This window comes from Gavialis gangeticus, unplaced genomic scaffold (genome assembly GCF_001723915.1).
Source record: "Gavialis gangeticus isolate Ggan-Ray unplaced genomic scaffold, GavGan_comp1, whole genome shotgun sequence".
Lineage (NCBI taxonomy): Eukaryota > Metazoa > Chordata > Crocodylia > Gavialidae > Gavialis > Gavialis gangeticus.
In genome coordinates, this window is record NW_017728996.1 from 4,398,001 (window position 1) to 4,409,977 (window position 11,977).

At 43.2% G+C, this 11,977-nt stretch overlaps 1 protein-coding gene across 1 annotated transcript in view; it reads right to left on the reverse strand.

Annotated features, from left to right (window-relative positions):
• Positions 1-11,977, reverse strand: part of SMAD3 (SMAD family member 3) — a gene marked incomplete at its 5' end in the record, with an annotated part of 112,109 nt that overhangs the window by 21,104 nt on the left and 79,028 nt on the right. The window contains 4 exons of the mRNA XM_019503953.1: positions 1,058-1,108; positions 3,264-3,338; positions 4,373-4,507; positions 4,972-5,165. Coding sequence (XP_019359498.1) covers positions 1,058-1,108; positions 3,264-3,338; positions 4,373-4,507; positions 4,972-5,165 — 455 coding nt within the window. The remainder of the gene's footprint in view (positions 1-1,057; positions 1,109-3,263; positions 3,339-4,372; positions 4,508-4,971; positions 5,166-11,977) is intronic.

Here is an 11,977-nt window from a genome sequence, read left to right on the forward strand (position 1 = left end):
CGGGGATTAGTCATGTGTGGATGATCCTACTCCAATTCACAAAAAATACAGAAAATCTAGGAACCTCAGCATAAAGAACAAGGGGATACACATCTTTAGACCTATAGTTCTCAAACTCATTAGACTCAAGATACCCTTTAGAAATTGTCAGCGTTTAGTTGTCACCTGTTTTTGACTACTTGTTTCTGACTAGGATTAGAAAAATCCTAATACTACTAATAATGCCATTGCAAAGACCTCGGAAAGATCACAACAGGTCAGAATACTATAAACACTGTGGATTCCTATTTGCAATCACTGGGTTTATCTTGTGAATCATGTTTGCACACCTAACGGAGCTAAACACTGTGAGGTACCCAGCAGCACCCTTGAAAGGAGCTCAAGGCAACCCAGGCTCCTACAACACCCTGAGTGAATCACTGCCCTACACATGCAGAGGTAAGTGTAAAAGCAATGAGGTTACAGTAACATGGACAGAGCTTTGCTACCAAATGCTCAGATTTGGACTCTGGCTAAGCTAAAAAGCACACCCAAATTCAGCAGCCAACTGCCCAAATGAGCTCCAAAGCACAAATATGTCCATTGGGTCCCTACACATCCAATTCCCTGTTGAAATCTGGACATAACAGTACCTCCCTCAAAGGGTGCTTCCAATGTTAAAGACGGCAAGATACTCAGACATCCATTGTGACAGTGGTCAGGTAAATACATGAGATAAACTTAAACAACTAAAATGTATAGAGTAGCTTTCTACAAGCGATAGATTGATCTAGAAGACATTTACTAAAAATAAAGAGCAACAATCCTATGTAAATGCGCCATCAGAGTTTTGTTGTAACCCGTCACTCATTCTCTTTGGTACCTCCTCTTCATCCGCACCTTTTTTTTAAATGTATAACCTACAAGTAAAACCCAGTTTTTGTACTATGTAGAGTCCCTGCAAGTTTGTCACTTCATAAAGAATATTAGCACAAGTGCCACATCATGATGCAACAACTTCACCAATAAATCACCCCCTTGTGCCCATTATATCTGTTTCTGAAGATCACATGCTTACCCAGATTGTTGTGTGCTGGGGACATAGGATTTGGAGATAAATTTGGAGAACCTAAAAATTAAGAGAATATAATGATTAGTCTGGTGATTGCACGGGAGACAGTAAATGCAGAAAATTCACTGCTTGCAGCTCATGGGGGCTTTTTTTGTTCTGAAGAGCAGAAGACCAAGGTCTCTTTTGGTTTTTATGTCTGAGAATCTTTGTTTGCTGCTTAAACCTAATGGTCATACAAGAAAGAGACATGGATAAGGGATTCTTAAAGCAACCCATCCCTCAGCTAGACCTCATTTTGAAATTAAGAAACTTGCAAATTGCTGAATGGCTAATTATTATTTGTAAAAGCCCTTAGAATCTAGTCATGTGGCATATAAAATTAAGTCCTATATGTGACACACAGAGTAAGTTGCCTAAGACTTTATCTGCCAGAGCTCCCAGGTTGGGCAGGGAAGATGTCAGCTTCACTTGAACAAAGAACTACCATGAACACAGGTGCCATCATGGCAGCACACAAAAGGGACACCCCAGAGCTTGATTTTATATTCCCAGCATTTCTCAAAGTGATTCACACCAATGTAAAAATTAGTGCAATGTGAGCCAAAAGCATTACCAAATCAGCATGGCTACACTGGAACCTACAAAGTATTGGTGTAAATAACCACACAGGTGACACTAGAGAATTGGGTCACTAAATGTTCTTTGCCATACAATCATTTTATCCAGCTTACAAAGTGCCCAGGGTTTGTCCAAGGCAAAAAAAATCCTAGACAAGTTTCCAAGACATGAACTGGCATGTGTATATGAGAAGAGGCTGCACAGCCCCCACTGAAATCCTGTCCCCCCTCACCCCCACCTTCCAGTACTTGTTGGCACTTAAAAATCTGTTTCATAAAAAGAAAATCCATGATATTTGAGGGAATGGCAGAAAGGGACAGACACCAGATATAGCAGTTGGACATAATACGGGTATTTATAGCATCTTCTAGGCCAACTCTGTTCCAGTGTCTCATCCCAAAAAGCCCTATATACATTCCACATGTCAACCACATTACTAATAACTATATGCAAGGAACTAGGTTGTGCCAGCAGGTTTGTATTTGATCTAGACAGACAAATCCAACACCTGCCTTCCTCCATCTCTATCATTACGGTACAAGACTATAAAACTGTCGTCATTCCTCTTTCAGAATCCCACATATACTCTCTGGCCCTAGATATGCACAGAAATTGAGCTATGTGCAGTATTTGCAATTGTTTGAATGCTGCCCACCTCCGTACTTTTTCTGTAAGGCATCCATCGTTTTAAACTCAATATCTTTCCTTTTCAAGTATGGCATTTACAAACAAAAGTTCCAATTAAAAAATTCTTATATACAAGGTAACCCCACTGAAGCCAATAAGATGTCATGGGTCAAGGACACTCCATGAATAAAGGATGTAGGATCGTGCTTTCACTTATTTAAATCTACTGTATTTATATAACCTAAGCACTAACTCTGTAGGCTGCTTATTTCACATACAGGCCAACAATATGTGTTTAAATGGTACACAGAAACAGAGAAAAGATAAGGCTTCATCTTCTCCTAGGGTGCATCCAATAGAAAAATGAAGAATTTGTTTCCTTAGTGTAAGTAAACATGAATGGGGACAATATTCAAGGCCACCTAACTGAACATTTGCAAAAGCAAACACCTTGCAGAATAAAACGTGCCTTCAAAAAAGTGCTAACTAGATGTATAATGCGTGTGCACGCTTAGCCATTCCACCCCATCCCCTAGATAACATACAAGCTAACGTCCTTGCTTGGGTGTATGTAACCCATGTTCCAATCTTCCACCTGCTACTGTCTAAAGGCAGATGTCATGAGGATGCAAGTTTATGGTACCTCTCCCTCCAGCAGACATTAGGAGCACTCTGCAGCGACACAGTCTGAATTATGTTGCAAATGCAAGTGTTTCACCATGGCAAAATGCCTCAAGCCCCCACTTGCTCCTCACCACTCCAAAGAAAAGCCAGGACCCAAAATATCCTGAAACCGAAACTCCCTACTTGTTATAACTTAAAAAATATAGCAACGTAAGATGTTAATTAAGAAAAATCATACGGCCCAGGATCTCAGGCAACAACTACCCTCATTGCTGGCTTGGAAACAGAGCGAGTGTCCTGGGATTTGACCCAAAAAGCTAAACAAAGACAAAAGATGACCCACCTGCATCCATGCTGGGATTCATCTGATGGTCACTGGTTTCCCCATCCTCACTCAGATAACCTGGAGGCGGCGTCTCTAAAAGCACGAAGAGATCAAATTTTCATTAAACTTGATGGCAGAAAATCAGGGAAAAAAAATCTAAATTGCTATTTCGCAGCAAACTGAGGATGCTCTTTGTTTAGGAAATATTGGGAAAGGGAGGGGAGGGGAAGCACAATGCAAGTAAAAATGCAAGAGAAAAAGTTTGGCATTTTTATTTCACATTAAAATGTCACATTTCTTTCTTCACGTTCTTTCTTCTGTGAATTGCACAGGCTTGGATCCTCCTTACAACCAAGCGGCAGATCAGTCACGGATATACATACTCACTCCACAGATGCATGACTAGATGAACTAATCCCTTTTGGAAGGTTAACAGAGACTTATCCAAATCTGGAACGACTAAATTTCATTCAAATCTACAAGGACTATCTGAAAGTTCCCTCAGCTTTAGGCTCCACAATATATTTTGAGCATGAGACCCCGACAAGGCACAATTGAATAGAAACCATGTTAACAGCTGTGCCTGCATTTACTGTTGATTTTTGTTGTTGGGCGTTTCTGTTCCCCAGCTCAGCCATGATGACAGAGCTGCAGGAAGTCTTTCCACACTCATTTGGTTTCTGCGGTCTAATACTCTTCAAGTGCTTGACCACAATTCCTTGGCTTGTATGCCAACAGCACCCAAGATTCCCAAGGTGGTCTCCCATTCAAATACCAGCCAGACCCAGGGATTGCTTAGCTTCTGAGCTCACACAATCAGGTACATTCAATCTGGCATGGTCACAGGCTGCTGCTAATAGCACTGGTTAATGTGGCACTGCAGTGAAAACCAAACGTTTGCAACTGGGTCTGTCCATCTCCAGATCTGAACATAATAATTGATCAGTGTGCAATTACACTGGGAAGTAAGGAGAGCAATGATAAAATGGTTGAAAAAATGGGCAAAGTTCAGTCCAGGTGTTGGGTTTCTACTATTAAACCCACAGGGCACAGCACTATATCTGATTTACAGTGCAAAATGTCCTCTCGGCATTCTCCCTGTTTGCTAGATGGAAGCTATACCATACCTGGAATGTAGTTGCTTTGTGGCTCAATACCTGCTGGGAAGTTAGTGTTCTCAGGAATGGAATGACTGTAATCATCCAACAGCGGGAACTCAGCTGGGATCTCTGTATGCCTCGGTACCAGCACTGGAGGTAGAACTGTACACATGGAAAGAAAACAGAGCAGTACAGTGACACTAGCAGCAAGTTTACAGCATATCCCCTGAAACAGATCCAACCAGAATTCCTGGAAAACAAGGAGAAAACCACCCTTTGAATAATCCTCTCACGCAAGTATGTAACCCCAAGCACCACTGAATCAGACAGATGGACACAACACAGCAAAGACGAGATGCACTAGGAAACTTGAATGGGAAATACTAAGTTAAGATACCAGGGTTTAAGGTTCTAGCATATTGCATAGAAATCCAGGACTGTTCTGCTGACTCCTTCTGACAGAGCGGCCACTTGGGTCTTATTTCATCGCAATAAGCAGGGGTGTGATTAATAATAGGTATGTTGTGACTCTAGTTTTAAAACCCCACTCTTGCTATTTTTATCTTATCCTGCAACCCTCAAATAGACTCCTGCACTGGCACCGAGGAGCATGGTGCCTGCCATACCTGGCGTCTCCACTCTCTGGTAATGATAGGGATTCACACAAACTTCATCCTTCTTCATGTTAAAGGCATATTCGCACATCTCCATGGCGCGTAGCTCGTGGTGGCTATGAAGGTCTGGCCACCGCCACAACCGGCAGTAGATTACGTGAGGAAGTCCCTTCCGGTGGGATACCTGCAGCCGGCCATCTAGTGATCTGCATTTAGAAAAAAGAGACAATAATAAATGGCTGTTTTGCTTTACTTGACCTTAGACGCATTTAGCGTTAAAAGAGACTAACAAAGGACAATCAGGGTGAAACCAGCACGCACCTAAAAATAAAAGCAGCTTATTGACCAGATTTTGTACAGGTGCTGTACAGAGTAACTCTGAACACTGCAGCCAGAAGCAGGAGAATGGAAGCACAGGTTTGCTGTCCTGCATTGACTGGTTCCCTTCGAAATCCACAGACCAACCACTCTCCAAAACCCTCTGCCACATGGCAGGCAGGACAGTATTCCGGATGTGGCCTAGATGCCAGGAAACATGCTACATATGTCCCTTTCCCAAAAGTGGCTTATTAATAAACAGTCCTGACCCAGATTATTGATGATGATCCTAGTATAAAGAGATTTGGAGGCAAGAAGAAAAACATGAGGTTGCTGCCTGTCTGAGGCTACCACGTGCTAATGCAGCTAATGAAGCTTTGAAGTATGCATACTGAGGGGGGGCCCTTCAGATAGCCAAGAATTTGGCCCTGTGCATGTAAAAGACAGTGGGCACATCTACACGTCACCCTACGTCACTGGAGTGATGCACTATGGTGACGTAATGCGTCACTACGGCAATGTGGGTCTACACATGACCAGTAGCTACTTCGCCACAGCAGCATTTTCCTTCGTTTTAGGGTGCCACAACGGCGAAGCAGTGGTGAAAACTAGCTGTGCGCTGCATGCATGGTGCAGTACGGGCAGTTACTGCAGTGTGCTTTAGTACTCCAGAAGGAAGTACTAAAGCATGGCACAGTAACAAGTCACTGTTGGGCAAAGTGTGTCTAAAGATGCACATCTAGAGAAGAACAAGACTAAACCCCATTACCTCACTCTACAGTGCTGTGAAATACAACCATATTCATATGGGTGCTCTTATCTTTAAATAGCAACAAGGAAGTCATTGCACGCTTTTTACACTAGCTAAAAAGAAACGGGGAAGGACCTCAATTGTTCACACATTCTGGGATCAGAAATAGAGAATATTTTTCACCAAGTGACTAGGTATCCAGAGGTGGGTCTACCTATCCGAACCCCTCCTGTTGTAGCCATTAGTCACAGAGTGTGGAAAGGTATGACTCTCTTGCCCGAGGGTTAGGACACTCACCTGAGAAGTGGGGCACAGGAGCTGCAGACCCTGCTCCAATGAACAGTCATTCACAAAGTGGAAAGGCATCCACAGGTGAGACCGAGAACATCCCGACCCCAGACTGCCCCGTAGCAGCGGTTCCCAAGCCAAGGGTCACAGCACTTGCAAGTGGGGTTGCAAGCCTCATGGAAACCCTATTGCAAGACTTAGGCACAGGCTGTCAGGGGTGCTGGGAACCTGCTGCCCTATGGTATTTCAATAAGGGCATTCTTCTGGGAGGGGAGGATTTCAAAATCCCCACAGGCAGAAGGAGGAGCTGAATCCAGGTCTCACATTCTGCCTGTGCGCTCCAACTCCAGAGCTAATGGGTACATGGAGAGATGGTATCCCAGGCTCTTTTGTGGAAGTCAAGAAACTCAAAGAAAGGAAGGACTGAAGAACACCTGGAGCAAAATGTTTTGGTCCCGTGCACATTGCATTCACTACACAGAACTTTTATGTTTGTTCTCAACAACAATGAAACCCCCCGAAAAAGTACATTTAAAATTTGGTTCAATCCAGATCAAAATGTTTTTTGGTTTGACAGTAGAGCCAAAAGATTTGTTATGTGTATAGCTCTAATTTAGAGAGGGAGCCCAAAAAGAGACTTTTCCCAGTAGCAGTGAAACAACCTGCAGCAATCTTATCCTTTGTACACCCCTTGTAAATATTGTTACACAAAGGTGTTCAAGATGTAGAAGCTATACTAGCTATAACTGACAGCAAACCTGAGCAGCAGAACTGATGGATGCCATGTAACTGTGTAAAGCTTATAAAGAATCTGTGCCACCACAGAGGATCTTGCTTTTGAAGGTTATAAAAGATCCATGATGTTACAGTCCCAAAATAGAACTTATAGGCAACAGGTATTATTTATAGTATGCACATACTTTGTATTATACCTTATTATTTACAGGTCACACATTCTCTACATGCAGAAATAGATTTGGGGTGCATCCCAACTCCAGATTTTTCTGTGAAGGGGTGGTCGAGCAGCTGAATATCTAGCATACTTTTCAAATCTCTTCTCAGGCAGAAGCAGCAGCAGGAAGAAAACATATCACAGTAAAACAGATCATCAGAAGAGCAAGTGACTAGCGAGTAGGATGGGATTCAGGTGTGTTGGAAACGTGAGGGAAGGCAGTTATTTCAAAGCTGGTTTAATCAAGAATAAATCAGTTCAGCTGACTGTATTACCTAAAGTAAGAGGGCCTGGTGTTCTCCCATTGAGAAAAGTGGGAGTTTTGGCACTGATTTCATCAAGACCAAGATAAGAATCCATCAACTTGTTGATGTGAAAAAACATCATGAAAATATCCAAAGGTTGGAAACAATCCTTCTGATATGAGTTTGTAATCTTAACCAAAGTGACAAGTCCTGTTTCATGTAACAAGGAATGAAACAAGATCACCATTTCATTTCCCTTTCTTTTATATGTTGTCAGGACTACAAAAGGAGAAGTCAATGTGAAGGACACAACATTATTTAGTGTAATTTGCTACATCTGGACAAGGGCAAAAGGAGAGGCTGGGGGGCGAGGGGGTGGGCAAAAGCAGAAGGGGGAAAGTGATGTCAATTATAACTGTCCTAGTTCCATACAGAGCACAATCCTCGCATGTCTTCCAACAATTCCCGATCACTGTTGCAATTTCGGGTATTACAGCAGCACAGACAGATATAGATTGACATTAATAGCAGTCTACAGTACAAGATGAAGGCAAAAGTTAATAGGTCTGTTTCCTCATATGTCTTAGCTTCTTGGCAAATCTGCAAAGGAGAGGAGACAGTCTAGCACAGAGAGCTCATGACCTTGGAATAACTGGTGAGCACAGATCTTTCTCCTATACATTGGACAGAATACGGGAGCCTATCTACAAGAAAATTTCTTCATGAAGGTGGATGGCAAGTCACTCTCCTCCTACCGTGCCATGTACAGATGATAAAAGACGTGGGATAACTACAAAGGGGAGCAGGGGGGACGAGTCAGAGGAGTGTGCGCACATCTCTTCCTCATTTCCTAAATGTTGTGCAAGAACATAAGCAAACTTTCACAGGAGATACCAAACACCCCACAACAGCCAACACAAATCCAGAAAGCCAGTACCTGCGGCTTCTCCCAAGTACCCCAAAGGCAACCATCTGCAGTAGTCATGTTCCAGCTGGGGCAGCAGAACATGCAATGGTGAACATGCACCAGGAAGCCCAGACTCCCATTAATCAAGTATCCTGAACCCGGACATGAACCATAACATTTTCCTGTGTGGCACATATGCATACAAGCACAAATAGCCGTTAGAGGGATTGCACTTGTTATCAGCACCAAAATGCACTAGAGCTCTTGCTGCCAAAGCTAAAAGAGCAAGTAGCTGTCCATGTGAAGGTGGCTTTATCCTTGCTGGAGTCAGCAATTAGAAACACAAAGCCAGTGCTTAGTAACCCTCTAGACCAGTCAAACCCCCAAATTGGGGCACACAGCAACTACATGAAAGAACAAGTTAAGTCATGATGTGATTCACTGACTTCTGCAGCTACGTACCATTCCTTGTTGATATTACATACATTGTAGAAAAGGCGCTGCTTATGGTATCTGCAATTGCTTCCAGCAGGAATGCTATTTATACAACAGGAAACTGGTCAAGGGTCTTTTCTAAAAGAAAAAAACTTCTTAAAACAACAGGCTGCAGCATTTTGGAAGTAATATTATGGTGAAAACAAGATGGGGGAAACGCACCAATTCTTCATGGGCTAATCATGTTTTCAGTGTTGTGAAATTCCTCAGGCGTCTCTGCCAAGGGATCTAGGATGAAGCTACCCACTGGCGTATGCTGGGGAAGAATGCCAACTGAGCGACAGGGCAGGTTTGCTTTTTTGGTTGCCCCATCTCAGCCCCCTTGGCATATTTCCTGCAAAGCTGCTGATACTGGCCACTGCCTGAGACAGGATACCAGACTGGATGGGCGAGTGGGCTGACCCAGTGCAGCAATTCCTATGTTCTTGTGACTAAGGAGCTCACTAGACTGTAAATACGCTGTTTCGTTCTCCACTGCAATCTGTCCTGCATGTCATTTAGTGCTCCAAACCACTGTTCATTCAACTGAAGCATTGCTACATTGGGCCGAGTTACTCATACAAAAGGAAAACATCCTCAGTGCATGCTTGGCTTGCATTTTCTTTGTCCTCCAGTTAAGCATTTGTTCCCAGTGATGTGCTAAGCACTGTGCAAATATGAAGACAAGGTCCCTGCAGGATGGAAGAGTGGCAAGACTTACTACCAAACAAAGAAGGATGGAGCACAGGAGTGTGTCCTCTCCAATGCTATTGGAGAAGAGGCCTGGTGCTGAGCCACGCAGCTGGATACAGAACGTGCTTAAGCTTGTGACCCAGATGGAGCAATGGCAGGGGATTAGGATCGTTAGGCTTTCTATCCTCCTGTGGCACCACCTGCTCTTTCCGAGAGTCTTTTTCCAGTCTTACTCTCTTCCCAGGGCTGAAGCCTTCCTAATACATCTTTATATGCCTTCTGGAAGACATTCGTTTCTATAAAAGGATTGGAAAAAACACCTTATGTTGCCTAGCAGGAGCAAATGTCACTTGCTAGAAAGAGATAAACTTGTGGAAACTTTCACTGCAGCAACACAATCCTTTTAACTTGATCATTTAATGCTTTGAGCACAGCAATCCTGCACCTGAGGCACTCCTGGGCTAGGACTAAGGAGGAGGTCTATATTCTGCTTGGTAAATATGGACAGATGTTCATACATTGAGGCACCAAAACAGACACAGCAACTGGAACACATATTCCTAACTACAGCAAACTCTCTGGGTAGAGGCAGTATCTTTTATTAGACTAACTAAACAGTTGCAAAAAAGTTGTTATTTGCAAGTTTCCAGACACACGTGTCCTTCTTCAGGAAAAAAAAGGAATCGAAAGTGGTGAGAGAAATTAAAGATGGTCAGAAATCTCTCCAGTATGAAAAAAGCCAGTTTTGGAGAGTTGTTCCGTGCGAATGCAAACGAAGAGGAGTTGCAGAGACAAAGGCAGCCAGGTTACCTGGAAGTATCAGGTAGCAGACAGGTGGTAGGGGCCTTAAGTCCGATGCTAATATTTAGTCCAGGCTGTTGCATCTGGCATCCTTCTTCTTCACATTGTGAAGTTTCCATTTTAAATGGCAAAATGCAATATCTTCCATGTTTCAGGGTTCTTGGCTGTAGCTGTATTGGTCTAAGCACTAAGGTCTACACATTGTGCTTAGATGAATACAGCTACAGCCAAGATCCCCGATTCCTAAGCACCACCCTCAAAAGAAGTTCAGTGGCAACCTGAGCAAGCAGGTGTGTCTCTAGCGCGCGCACTCCACCCCACCCCCCCCATAGGTCTTCTGAGAGACCAGGTGACAAACACTGAATTCCCCTGCACCTGTACCCAGGTTCAGGTTACAGGAGTATAACCTGAACTCAGACTGAGATTTCCCAAATCTCCCTCAGGGATCCAGACATCAGGTTTGCACACAGCCATCCTTGTCGCCACACCACATTTTTGGTTGAAGCAGAGACAAGTGTCCCTCCCAGCCCTCTCTTCAGCTGCTCCTTCACCTTTCATTTAACCAGCCTGTGCGGAGCTGAGTATTCATGATCAGCTTATTGCTAGAAGGGAGACTGCTCCACACCCATGGCTACTTGACAGGATCTTTCGGTGCCCGAGCTCCTTATGCAAGGCTGGAATGCTGGATGACTCCACTCCAACAGCAGCACTATTTCCTGTGGCTGGAAATTACGTTTCCTTCCACTGGCTGCAGTCGAACCTGTAAAATGTCCCAAAATTGTGTGGTAGGAGTAGGCAGCAAAGGATGTGGAAAGAACAACTCTTTTACAATGCAGACATGTTAAATGTGGAGTCTTGTGTGGTTATTCCAGGCTGTCGCTCCAGAACAAGCCTCTCAGTTTACCTTTCATAACCAGCATGTATTTGGAGGCAGCAAAATGAGAATGCATGGAGGTAGTTCATGTGAACTTGAGAATGACCAAGAAGAAAATGAAGGCGTCTCCCCATTAGCATGTCAGTCATACTATAATCAATCAAAGCAGCAAAACACTAAGCGAGAAGAATGACACCTAGCTTCCAGAATGTAACAAGAAAACCTGGACACTTGCATAACAGCATACAGTGCCATCAGGGCCACAGATACAATTGCCTAAATGAGGATGAATATATAGTTTTACATTGTTAAGAGTTACTTTTTTTTTTTTTTAAATAAAAATGGGAAAACCTACTGGACACAAGAAACCGTTAATCCAGACCTTGACCAAAGAACAAGAGGCAGTAGTGAAATTTGGTGGTAAATTGAAATATTTACCAGAGTAATATATTTTTAACAACCTGCTACCATTTTCTGCTGACTAGAGAAATTAATTCTGCAAACCATGATCAGTAAATACAAAACAGTGGTACTACACAATAACAGTTTGGCTTGGAGGTCTAGCATGTACAACGCAATTGTGCTATTAAAACTATGCTGTTACGTGAAAGATGCTGAATACATCTTATCCCAGTGAATCGAGGGTGCTCACACTCTGAAGAGAGGGATCACACTTTGCAGATGTGGGAACAGAGTTTTTCTCTCTTTACATGGG